The 13266-nt window shown below is 57.1% G+C and overlaps 1 protein-coding gene across 1 annotated transcript in view; it reads right to left on the bottom strand.

The window, feature by feature from the left end:
* ALX3 (ALX homeobox 3) overlaps positions 1-4257 on the bottom strand; it is a 12818-nt gene extending 8561 nt beyond the window's left edge. The window contains exon 1 of the mRNA XM_014534669.1: positions 4244-4257. Within this exon, the coding sequence (XP_014390155.1) occupies positions 4244-4257 (14 nt within the window). The remainder of the gene's footprint in view (positions 1-4243) is intronic.
* Between the last annotated feature and the right edge of the window lie 9009 nt (positions 4258-13266).

Raw genomic sequence — 13266 nt, 5'->3', positions numbered from 1 at the left:
GACTGGAGGGGGCAGCGCCTGGGCTGGAACCATCCACGTCACGTGCGGCCCCGCGCGGGTTAACCCCTCGGAGGCCGGGAGCCCCCAGATTCACCCCAACCCGAGTATCCGAGGCGGTTGGAGGACCAGGGAAGGCCCTTTTGTCTGCCCATCTGGGTGAGGCCCTTGTTCAGAGCAGTAACCTTGGTCCTGATATCCGGTCTAGAGGGGGTGAAGCCGTTTGGGATAGAGTCCTCCCTCCATCTTCCCCAAACGAATTTGTAGTCCGGGCCAGGATAAGGACCACGGCAGGTAAGGGCTGGGACTTCATTACCTCTTTGCTGGGACCTGGGAAAATGTTGCCTCCAGTAAAAACCACCTCCCTTAGAGATCTCGTTTCTCACAGGAATAGGAGTCATCGGAGTGTTGTTTGAAACAGCTCTGACCCGGGGCTGGGGGCTGGGCGCTATGCTGGCTGTGGGACCTTGAACCAGCCGGCTGCTGCCCTCATCTAACTGGTCAACCGAGTCAATCCTCAATCTTTGTATATTCCTGGTGGGTCTGAAACAGGGGCAGGGCTGGCGCAGACAGGGAGACTCGCAGGGGCAACCAGAGGCTGCCTTTGGAGCAGGTGGTGGGGTAGTTGTCGGGTTCGGCATGGAGTGACTGCCTTCAGCGGACAAATGACCTGGAGGTGCCCGGGGACCCACTGTGGAGAGGCCCCCTGCAGCTCAGACCCAGGGCTCTGCTGCCCCTGGCCTGCCTTTTGCAGGGAGGGGAGGGGAGGATCATATGGAGAGTTGGGGCTCTCCAGCCTCGGGGAAGGAGGACTAGCACAGTAGCTCAGAATTTCTGAAAAGAGAACCGACCAGCCAGCGAGCTAAGATCCGGTCAGAAATACCAGAGGGTCCTGCTCACTTCTGTGGACTGAGGAGTCCCTACGTCTGGGTCACATGGGTTTTTTATTTTTATTTTCAGTGCCTCACGAGACCAGTGAGAAAGGTGGGGAGTCAAACATCATTTGTATTTCATTTGAATTCTCAGTTTTTAAAGGAATCCAAGAAGCCTGGTGTGAACACCTCCCTCTTCCGCTGGGGGCTGAGGGGGGGTTTCTTGGCTGTCCTCAGCCGGAGTTGGGCTATAAATCAAGGCCAAACAGGAACCAGAAGCCTTGCATCTCGAAAGTAGTCATTAAGCCATTATTAAACATCCCGTAACTTCTCTGAAGCCTTATTGGTTTAAACACCACATTGGAGGCATTATGGCCATTAGGGCCCCTAATCACAGCCTGCAGACGGCAGCGAGGAGAGCACCTGGGGCTGGGACTTCCAGCCGAGAGGGAGGCTCAGGGCCCAATGAAGTTCCTCTCTGGCCTCGCCACTCGAGTTCGTTCTTTGGGACCCAGTGGATCCCGGCGCTGGGCAAGCAGCCTGTATGGTCATTGTTGACCACTCGTCACGTTTTCCAATAGTTATTGGGTTGCATGTGTGTGGGTATCCTTTTCCTTTCAGGAGGATGTTAGTGTTGACAAGGGACACCCTTGTCTATTCAGCGAAGGCATCTAGCCGCTCACTGTGGAGGACACAAGTCTGACCCGGGAAAAGTGTCCCCACCAACAGCGTAAGCGAGGCAGCCTGGCTTAGATGCCAAGCGTTTTGCCTCCGGGGATAAAGTAGGCCTTCGTTTTTTCGTCATAAAAATGGGCCATGCCCATGGACGAGGGGTATTTGAAAAGCACTTATGTTTCAATGGATGTGATGAACTGTGTTAATTTAAGAGACGGTTAATATCGTGACACTATTCAGAAGCCGCAGACTTCTGGGTTATATCACCGAAGTGAGGGGAGGCTCCTGCCCCCGGACTGAACGGGCCAGAGGCTGGGGCTGAGCAGACAGACATGGGGACCGCCACCCCTTCCCAGACCCAGCAGTTCCCCCTGGCATTCCCCCACTCGAACAGGCCAACTTCCATGCCGAGACGGTGTTGCCAGCCAAACTGAGGCGGCAGGCGGCCCCTGATTCACCCGCAGGTTGGATGGGTGGCTGGAGTTGCCCCCTGGGAGGGTTCTGTCCCAAGACCATGCAAGTCAGGGCACCTAGAGGAGCCTGTGCAGCCCCCTTTTAAATCACTGGTGCAAACTCTTCTCTTGCGTCATACATGTTCTGGGATGCGTTTGATGGGGCAGGTGCATCAAAAATGCAAAAAAAAAAAGGGCACCTCAATGACTGAGTTTTCCTTCTTACGAGGGCTGAGAGGTCCGGAGGACCACAGGACCTCACTGTGCAGATAACAGATGAGAACACAGCCCTTCCCGTATGCCAGGCACTACCTCATGGGGCCTATGTGCACTGACTCACTGAAGTCTCACAACAACCTCAGGAAGTAGGCACAGTTCTCCCCGTTTTACAAAGAGACGGAGCCACAGAAGGGAGCCGGCTGTCCAGGGTGGACACAGCCACTTAGGGGCAGGACCGGAATCTGCGTGCAGATCCAGGGTCTCCCAGGCCTTCTTCAGCTAACACCAGGCAGCTGACATCACGCGAGGCACACCCTCCTCTTCCCAGAGGGAGGACGGTCAGGGCTTCTCTCTGAAAGGGGAGACGTGAGGCCAGCCTGATGGGGGACAGGGCTGGTCCTGGGTGGAGTCCCACGCTGCCTTCCTGCTTGCCAAGCGGCAGTTTCTGGAGACTCGCGCGGCACCCAGCTGCGGTGGCCCTGCAGTAGGTGGGGAGTGGTGTCTGCTAAGCCGAGACGAAATGAAACAGCGCGCCTAACACCTGAGAGGTTTTACGACCCACGGGCACAGCCAGATGTGAGGCAGAGTTTAAAGAGAATTTGTAAGTTCACCGTTCACACCGTTTAATAACCAGTTGGGTTGCAATAGCGCTTGGCACTGATGGGTTGTCCATGGACCCAGCGAGATGAACTGACCAGATGATCCAGAAAATTCTAGGTCCTGTCATGAAAAAAAACAAAAAAAAAATCTTAAAAAAGAAAATCTCTGTGCCTGCTGAGAAAATGGAAATGACACCCACTGGCTGTTTCTATGCAAGTGTTTCACGCTGGCTAATTGCGTAATCCACCCGTTTAATAAGAGGACCTACTATGTGACGGGCATTTGCTGGCACTGGGAGGCAGCAGAGAGCAAGCCGGATGGACCCCTGTCTTCACGGAGCGTGCACCCTGCTGGGATGGTGGGGTCTCCTCCGCATGGACAGTCATAATGTGGACGTGAGGGAGGAGAGCAGAGTTCGGACTTCTCGCCTCCACTGTAGGGTCAGTTCTTGAATCCGGGACACTTCCGTCCCTAATAGCACTTTTAGTTTCCACTTCCCTCCGCCCACACCCCAGGAAGGCGTGTGCCCTCTTTTCTCCCAGGGGAGATCCAGAGGGGTGGGGACAGCGGGAGAGAAGCGACCCCACCTCTGACATTTGTTTGACACACATAAAACTTCCTTCTGGACAGAACAGTCCCTTGCCTTCTTTTCTCTTAAAGGGAAGACAGTCAGGATTCCCCTCACCCTGTTTCGACTGAAACCCTGCATGGATCCTTATGAAAGTTCTGGGTTTGGGCGCAAAGTCGATTGTTTCTCATTAGTGACATTCTTCCTGGAAGGTCAGGCTCAGGAATGGTAAATAAACGTGCAGATCCGGTGCTTCCTCCTCAGCCATGATATTTAAAAGAAAGAAAGAAGGGGGCTGGGGGGCGGGGGGGAGGCTCTGGGCTGTGGATACCCAGAATCCTTGCCTGTGGTTCTCACCGTCCAGGCTGACGCCTGTGTCTCTGAGTAAGATTTCTGGGAAGTGAGGGACCTATTTCTCCGCTTCCGCTGATTTCATCTGTCCTTCCGCCGACTGTGCCGCCCCTTCTCCCCTGGGAAACCGAGAGGAGCGATTCTGTAGTTCAGCTTCGCTGGAGCGACCCAGACCCTGTTTATTCAGACATTTCTTGAGCCTGGCTCCACCCCAAGCCTCTCTCTCTCTCTGCCCACCTCCCTGGGGCTGCGAGGTGGCGCTCGGCCTGGGATTGGCAGCATCCTGCGGGCCGGTTTACCCGTATCTGCCTCACTCATGGCCTTTGTGTGACGTCTGTAACTGGTTCTGGGGCAAGTGCCCACATGGACCACACTCCTCCCGTTTTGTGGGGATTCTTTGATGAACTCGCGCTTTGTGTAAAACAGAAGGGACCAGGTTGAAATTTCTTGGCAATTCTAACACTTGGATCAGTTAATCTTATGCGTTCGTTTATTCACCAATCCTTTACCGAATGCTGGCCATGTGCTAGCCGGGGCTGCACCATGAGGAGAGTTGGACCACTCACTCTGAGGGCTTTGCCGGACTAGCCAGAGAGCACGGGGCGTCATGGGCCGTGCGACAGGCACCTGTCCAGGCCTTGGGTTGGGGGCAGCTGTCGTGGAATGCTTCCAGACTGAATCCATGAGGTGCTTCCAAGTTGAGGGGTGGGGGGTTAGCCAGGGGAAGGCGTGCGGAGGGGCAGGGAGAGAGGGCATTCCAGAGAGAACAGCCCGGAGGTGAGAGTGAAGCCAAAGCGCTTGGGGAACTGGGCTTTGTTGAGTGTTGCTGGAGCCTGGGCGGGAGGAGGGTAGGGGTTGGGCCAGGAGGAAGCGAGACAGTGGTGTCCCCAGGAATCAAGGGAAACTCCAGGGGGAGGGCAGGTGGCTCCACAGGCATCGGTCCATGTCTGCCCACCCGGCTCTGGATTCTCTAGTGGGGGAGGCAGGGAGGAGGAAGCCCAGGCCAAGCCCAGCAGGCAGGTATGAGGAAACCATGAATATAACAACTGTTGCCGGAGCTGAGAGGTGGAGAGTTGAGTAGACAGGCCTGTGGGGAGCCTGTGATGCGGGCCGGGTTGGGGCCTGGGTGGGTGCCTGCAGGGCTTTCTGGAGCTGAGCTTTGGCTCTTGCGGGAAAGCCGGCCAAGGCCCGGCTGACCTCACTTCGGCAGGAAATCCATTGGTTCCAGAGTGCCGATTCCAGATTTGTTATTTTCCAGGGCTAACAAGTATGTAATTATCACATTTGGGGCCCTTCGAAAGAAATGCAAGCACACACCACTGAACACCCTGAGAACAGGGGTGGGACCCAGCCCGGAGTTCTGGAAGGTGCTGCCCACCATGGCACAGACACATCTGTCCAGTCCAGTGTTTCTCCCACGGTGGAGGAAGAGAGAGAGTCAGGCCTGAACTTGACAAGGGACCAGGAGAAAAGCAAGTGAAGGAGGTGGGAGGGCTCTGCCCAGCTCCTCTGGGGTCTCCAGCGGAGAGGTGGGGGGATGGGTAATAATGATGATACCCACCCCCAACAGGACACCTACAGCGTTCAGGCCAACACCATCTCACTTCATTTTCAAGTCCCGTTTCACAAAAGATGAAACTGGGATCGGTCTGTGTATTAGTCGCCTAATGCTGTATAACAAAGCACCCCAAAACTTAGCGGCTTCAAACTAAGTCCCTGACTGTGGTCCCAGGAATCCAGGAGCAGAATGGCTTAGTGGTCTGTCTTGGGGTGTCTCATGACCCCAAGCCAGGTCTTGGCCGGGCTAGTTTTCTGAAGGCTTGGCCTGGGCTCAGGACTTGGTTCCCAGGGGCTCGCTCACTCGGTTGGCAGGTTGGCGTTGGCTGCTGATGGCAGTTCCTCCCCATGGCTGCTTGTGTGTCCTCCCAACCCGGCAGCTGGCTTCCCCCACAGCGAAGGGTCCAGGAGACCGAGGTGGCGGCTGCAATGCCTTTTATGACGTAGGCCTCGGAACTCATGCCATTACGTCTGCCATGTTCTACTGGTCGCGCATAGATTTCACGTCGAAGATCCCACAAGCATGGCTCCTCGGGGGCCATCAAGGAGGCTCCTGCCATGGGCTGATTCAGGAAACTGCCAGGTCCCACCGGGCTGTGCTCATTGGGAGTCTAACCCAGGCGGCCGGACCCCAGGGGTGAGGCCCCGATGACAGGTGGTGGGTCCCAAGGACCAACACCATCTCACTTCATTTTCAAGTCCCATTTCACAAAAGATGAAACTGGGATCGGTCTGTGTATTAGTCGCCTAATGCTGTGTAACAAAGCACCCCAAAACTTAGCGGCTTCAAACTAAGTCTGTGACTGTGGTCCCAGGAATCCAGGAGCAGAATGGTTTAGTGGTCTGTCTTGGGGTGTCTCATGACCCCAATCCAGGTCTTGGCCGGGCTAGTTTTCTGAAGGCTTGGCCTGGGCTCAGGACTTGGTTCCCAGGGGCTCGCTCACTTGGTTGGCAGGTTGGCGTTGGCTGCTGATGGCAGTTCCTCCCCATGGCTGCTTGTGTGTCCTCCCAACCCGGCAGCTGGCTTCCCCCACAGCGAAGGGTCCAGGAGACCGAGGTGGCGGCTGCAATGCCTTTTATGACGTAGGCCTCGGAACTCATGCCATTACGTCTGCCATGTTCTACTGGTCGCGCATAGATTTCACGTCGAAGATCCCACAAGCATGGCTCCTCGGGGGCCATCAAGGAGGCTCCTGCCATGGGCTGATTCAGGAAACTGCCAGGTCCCACCGGGCTGTGCTCATTGGGAGTCTAACCCAGGCGGCCGGACTCCAGGGGTGAGGCCCCGATGACAGATGGTGGGTCCCAAGGAGTGGCTGTGTTGATGGGTGAAGAAGAGGACCTGAGGGGCATGGCCGCGTGTCTGGCAGGCAAGTGGCAAAGCCCCCTGGACCGTGAGAACCATACTGTCTGTCCTGAGGAAGACTAGGAGGTCCCGGATGGGGGCAAGCTGGCTGTGCCCTGGCTTTTCTGCACCCGAGTGTTCGGCTGTCACAGCAGGCACGCTCCTCGGGGCTTCCTCGGGACAGTGAGCTGATCTTGGGGCTCCACGGGGCTCATCGTTCTTGTGGGTGAAGGAAGGAAGCAGACGCGCCTTTTCTCTGAGGAGGGCATTACAGCCCCTGTTCGTGTTGTTGGAGGCTTAGCACAGTGACCCCTGACCTTAGGCCTTGAGCTGACCGACGGGGAAGGAGGCGGTGCTGAGAGCCTGCTGTACGTTAGGTCCACACTAGCCACTCGCCATCATCTGATCTGCTCAGGAGGTGGCTGTGTTATTTCTACTTTACAGACGAGGAGACAGAGCTCAGAGAAATGAAGTCGTCCATGGGCCCACACTCCTACACGATGGAGCCAAGAGGGCCTCCTGCCAGGGGCCTCACCAGCTGGCACCGTCCCCAGCGTGTCCCGCTGCCTGTCCCAGTGGATCTGAGCACTCGGGGCAGAGACTGTGCTGGGCAGAACGGGGGTCCCTCACTCCAAAGCTGGGGTAGACCCTTCCCACTCGACTCTTTTCTTCTGGGGGCACAAGATTTGGACACATGGACAGATGGACAGCTACGCAGTAACACGCTGTTTGCAAGTGTGAGACGGGCTGCCCCTGCCGAGGCTCAGGACTTGGTTCCCAGGGGCTCGCTCACTCGGTTGGCAGGTTGGCGTTGGCTGCTGATGGCAGTTCCTCCCCATGGCTGCTTGTGTGTCCTCCCAACCCGGCAGCTGGCTTCCCCCACAGCGAAGGGTCCAGGAGACCGAGGTGGCGGCTGCAATGCCTTTTATGACGTAGGCCTCGGAACTCATGCCATTACGTCTGCCATGTTCTACTGGTCGCGCATAGATTTCACGTCGAAGATCCCACAAGCATGGCTCCTCGGGGGCCATCAAGGAGGCTCCTGCCATGGGCTGATTCAGGAAACTGCCAGGTCCCACCGGGCTGTGCTCATTGGGAGTCTAACCCAGGCGGCCGGACCCCAGGGGTGAGGCCCCGATGACAGGTGGTGGGTCCCAAGGAGTGGCTGTGTTGATGGGTGAAGAAGAGGACCTGAGGGCATGGCCGCGTGTCTGGCAGGCAAGTGGCAAAGCCCCCTGGACCGTGAGAACACACTGTCTGTCCTGAGGAAGACTAGGAGGTCCCGGATGGGGGCAAGCTGGCTGTGCCCTGGCTTTTCTGCACCCGAGTGTTCGGCTGTCACAGCAGGCACGCTCCTCGGGGCTTCCTCGGGACAGTGAGCTGATCTTGGGGCTCCACGGGGCTCATCGTTCTTGTGGGTGAAGGAAGGAAGCAGATGCGCCTTTTCTCTGAGGACGGCATTACAGCCCCTGTTCGTGCTGTTGGAGGCTTAGCACAGTGACCCCTGACCTTAGGCCTTGAGCTGACCGACGGGGAAGGAGGCGGTGCTGAGAGCCTGCTGTACGTTAGGTCCACACTAGCCACTCGCCATCATCTGATCTGCTCAGGAGGTGGCTGTGTTATTTCTACTTTACAGACGAGGAGACAGAGCTCAGAGAAATGAAGTCGTCCATGGGCCCACACTCCTACACGATGGAGCCAAGAGGGCCTCCTGCCAGGGGCCTCACCAGCTGGCACCGTCCCCAGCGTGTCCCGCTGCCTGTCCCAGTGGATCTGAGCACTCGGGGCAGAGACTGTGCTGGGCAGAACGGGGGTCCCTCACTCCAAAGCTGGGGTAGACCCTTCCCACTCGACTCTTTTCTTCTGGGGGCACAAGATTTGGACACATGGACAGATGGACAGCTACGCAGTAACACGCTGTTTGCAAGTGTGAGACGGGCTGCCCCTGCCGAGGGACAGACACGCGCAGGAAGGGCTGGTGCTTTCCAAGGTCACTTCCAGGCGGAGAAGAACACCCCTGGGTGGTCGTGAGCACCAGGCCCTGGACTCCCAAGTGCACAGCCCCGGGGACCACGAAAAAGGGCCACTCCCTGTCACGGAGACATCTTGGAGCTCTCCGAGCTGAGCAACATGCGGGCAGGTGGAGAGGAGGTGGTGGCCGAACCCCGGCCACGGGGACAGGACATCCGTGCAGGGAGCGTGGCTGCCTCCAGCGGAGGGTTTTGTGAAGGAGCCGCAGATGTGCCACTGGGGGCTGGGCAGGCCCGGGATGCGCAGGTGTGGAGAGCGGAGCCCCTCTCCTCAGGCAGTGGGCACCCCGAGAGTGTTGGGAAGCGGCGGAGAGGGCTCGGCCCCCAGGCGTGCTCCACGGGCGTCAGCGTTATTCCTGCTGCTGCTCAGCAGCACAGTGAAGGCTGTGCTTTGGGAAGATAATTTTGGCAGCTTGAGCAGAATAATAGTGGTGATAATACCCAGCATTCATTGAGCACGTACTATAGGCCAGGCCCTCAGTACCTTCGCTTATTTAATTCTAACTTCCTTTTGAGGGAGGTGCCATTATCTCCATGTCACAGATGAGAAAACCAGGGCACAGAGAGCGTCAGTGACTCACCGGAGGAGCCAGGGGACGTGGGAGAAGGGGACAGTCGTATGTGAGAGAGGGCGGTCCAGGGGGCATGAGGTGACGAAGGCCGGAACTGGGTGTGGCCACGGGAATGAGAAGGATGTTGGAGGGAAGAGGCATTTAGTAGGAAGAAATGACAGACTTATTGCCATATGGGCCAGGATGGGGGTGATGGGTGGTCACCAACCCAGAGAAGGGGGGGCTGCAGGAACAGGACACAGGGATATGTCTTCAGGCGACATTTGAGCCTCTGAGACGGATTTCCATCCAGAAAGGGTCCTTCACCTGGTAGGCATTGTCAGCTACGAAGTCAGGGCATCTGCCCAGCCCCGGCTACTCTCTGGCTGTGGAGCCAGAGGAAGGAGGGCTCCCAGGGGACTTGCCAGGCTCTGGAACCCTGTGATAGATGCCATCCTGGCGACAGCACTGGGCACACCAGGTGCTGAGTGACAGTGGCCTGGCTGCTGGCGCTCTGCCTCCTCAGAGAGGATGGGCCACCCCCAGGGGCCTGGCTGAGAGGCCTCAGGTGGGGTTGGAGAAGAGCCCCGCCTGGAATTGGGATTCCTGGGGGGAGGCAAGCAGGGGAGAAGACCAGCCCTATGTGTCTTGAGTCCACCTGTGGAGATTATGAAACACTCCGTCCCATTAAATGGGTAGGGAGGGCCCGGCCAGCATGGCTCAGTGGTTGAGCTTCAACCTATGAACCAGGAGGTCACAGTTCGGTTCCTGGTCAGGGCACATGCCTGGGTTGCAGGCTTGATCCCCAGTGTGGAGGCAGCCGATCAGTGATTCTCTCTCATCATTGATATTTCTATCTCTTTCTCCCTCTCCCTTCCTCTCTGAAAATCAATAGAAATATATTAAAAATATATTAAAAAATAATAAATGGGTGGGGAGGGCCCAAGTCCTCAGCTGCAAAGGAGGTGGCTCTCTCCACAAAGGTCCCCAACTTTGGTATTGAGATGACGGTGATGATCTGAGAGGCAGCCCCCGCTTGGAGGGCAGGGCACCATGACGGCCAGGGTCCTGGGGGGGAGCGGAGGCTGGTGAGTCTGCCGCGGGAGCCCGAGCCCCGTTGGTGGTGTGTGAACATAGCGTGTGCATGTGTGGACTACGTGTGGCTCGGTCTCCCTGCTCGGAAGCCTCACAGGCCTGCATCTGCTTTGGGGGGGCCCTGGCAGCCTACGTAGGCAAGCCCTGGGCTTTGCGGGGTCCGCACAGGGAGGGGGGTGTGGCTCCGCCTGGGGAAAGGCAGTGCTGTAGGCACATTCACGCCAGATCCGTTGGACAAAGAGACCGGATATTTTGCTGTTTGATAAACTTCGTAAAACGGTGGAGCTGAGTGGTGTTGCTGCTGCCTGAATGGAAGTGTTCTAAGAACCCATGCCAAGAAGATAAATACGGCCCTCGCTCCCAGAGAGGGGCTGAAACAAATGTGCGGAGAGAGGTACATCAAAGTCGAGCGCGTTTTCCGACGGCCAGGGGTTCCGTGTGTGGCGAAGTGTGTGCGTGCCCATGTGTGTGCAGCGGGACAAGTGTTTGGCAGACACTCGGCCTCATCGAGGGGCCTGGAGATGTACCCTGGGCCCTTGCCAGCCGCTCGGAAGGCAGCCCTCGGCTCAGCAGGCCTGCCTGGGTCTTAGCGCGGATTAGGCCCAGCCCTGCTTGGTACAAAGGAAAAGCGGCCTTCAGCTCTGGGGAAGCTTCGGGCCCTGCGGACATGGCTGGGCTTAACCCCAAGTGGGATGATCGCACCGAGGGGTCAGGAGTGCCTCAGTGGCAGGGTGACCAGCCCCTGAAAGGTGGACTCAGTACTGATGACAGGGGGACAGGCTGGAGTGTAAAACATCAGCCCTCTCCGACTTGGTGTGGGGGAAATACAGGGACATGGAGATAGAGGGTTAGCTCAGGGTGCGGCTTAAACCTCATCTCGTCCAAAGGTTCTCAAAGTACGGCCCCCACGCTAGCATCAGAGCGTCAAGAAACTTGTTAGAGCCCGGCCGGTGTGGCTCAGTGGTTGAGCGTCAGCATATGAACCAGGAGGTCACAGTTCAATTCCCAGTCAGAGCCTATGCCCAGGTTGCAGGCTCCATCCCCAGTGGGGGCTGTGTGGGAGGCAGCGGATCAATGATTCTCTCTCAGCATTGATGTTTCTCTCCCTTCCTCTCTGAAATCAATAAAAAAATATATTTTAAAAAAAGAAAGAAACTTGTTAGAAAGGCAAATTATTGGCCCTACCCCAGACCCACTAAGTTTGAAACTCTGGGTGGGGCCCAGCAATCTTTGTACATTTTTCTGGGTGTCTGGGTGATGCTGATGCAGTTTGAGAGCCACTGATCTGGGCTGTCACCTTCACTGTGAAGTGAGGGATTGGAGGTGGGGGGGGGGGCGCTTTTGCCAAGAGCATACAGCTAATTAGGACTCAGCCACGTTTCTCCTCACCCACGTGGTCTCAGCTATTTCTTTTGCAAATAGCATGGGGGGGGGATTTTAATGAATTTTTTTCTTCAAGGTATTTGCTATGTGTTTATATATTTTCCATTTGTTAGTAAGCTGTGTAGATCAGCAGTGTTGCTGGGGCTCAAACCACAGGCATCTTTGCTGTAAAGTTCAGGCTCAGGGAAGTGGACACTCCAGGTCGGCCTGAGCCCAGGCAGCCAGGCCGCCATCCCCCAGACACCCCCAAGTCACCAGCACCTTCTCCCTCTGTCTGTCCCCAGATGCTGTCCTTCTCCCCCGGTCTGTCCCCAGATGCTGTCCCTAAAATTACACCACCAGCCCCACGGGCTTGCTTAGTGCGGATGTTTGCTCCGAAATCCCTCCCTCCAGTTGCCAGGCCCCGCGAGGGTGGACGGGCAGGGTTAGTTTCGCCCACTGGCCCTCGGAGACCTGCCTCTCCTTCCGGGCTCAGGGCGCCCAGCATGTTTCCAATATTGCATCAGTGTTTCCCCAGCAGAGTAACGCTTTAATGGGGCAGATTTGTTCCCTGAAAGGGAAACATGTGGGCCCTTGTCAGACACTGTGAGAGCAAGTTGCCCTCCACCAGGGCCATCTGGTCACCTCTGGGGCTCCCATCCCTGAACTCGGGAGAAGGCCAGTCTCCTAGCCCCGTGGTGTGCGGAGTGAGGGGCCCTCTGAGACTTTGGGTGAGTAACTCCTCTGCAAGGGCAGCACCCTGAGAGCGTGTTCCCAGCAGCCCAGGCGCCTGAGCACGTCACACAGCGTTCTGTGGTCTGACTTTCCTAAAACAGGGACGGAGCCAGTTTGCTTTGTCTGTGTGGACAGGACCTCACTGAGGGTTTTGGATGGGAGGAGAGGGAGGAGGGCCTAGATGGAGGTGGTTGGCAAGAGGGTTGGGGGAAGAACCCGGCAGGACAGAGCCCCGGCCCCTCTGGGCAGAGTCCTCCCTGGCCCCAAACTGTCCTAAAGTAATCCTCTGTCCCCCTGGGAACGGGGTGTCCCTTTCTGAGCCCTGAAATCCCCCCTTCGGGGAGCTGGGACACCCTGGGATGGTGCCTTTCATTTGGGAACATCTCCTGCCCCATCAGGGGTCCTAACCTGCCGTTAAGTAATTAAAGTTAATTAACGTTTATTTCATTAATTTTGAGCGTTTCACAAAGCCCTGGAGATGATTGGAGTTCCCCTGGAGTGTTGCAAAACCAGGTTTGGGAAGCTCAGATCCAGAGACCTTGGGCAGGGGATGGCGGAGACAAAGGAGAAGAGGAGGGAGGGGGAGACAGCTTTCTGTTTTCTCTGGGCCCCGGGGTTCTGGCCGCGCTCATGGTTGATTCCCATCTGATGTGCGGAGAACAGAGATAGAGGCTGGCGCCTCCCTGGGTCACCCCACCCGCCAAGGGCAGGGTCATCCCAGGAGGAGCCACCCTGCTCCCAACCTCCTTCCCCCGGCTCCAGCAAAGCCCGGCGGGGTTGCAGGCAGTTCCCCTTCAGGAATGCGGAGCTGCTGATTTGAGTTTGGCCCTAGAACATGCCTCCTGCCCCGGCAGATT

The sequence above is a fragment of the Myotis brandtii genome, unplaced genomic scaffold (assembly GCF_000412655.1).
Source record: "Myotis brandtii unplaced genomic scaffold, ASM41265v1 scaffold131, whole genome shotgun sequence".
Taxonomy (NCBI): Eukaryota; Metazoa; Chordata; class Mammalia; order Chiroptera; family Vespertilionidae; genus Myotis; species Myotis brandtii.
The sequence above is the reverse complement of the archived record's forward strand: the minus strand, read 5'-3'. Positions and strand labels throughout refer to the sequence as shown.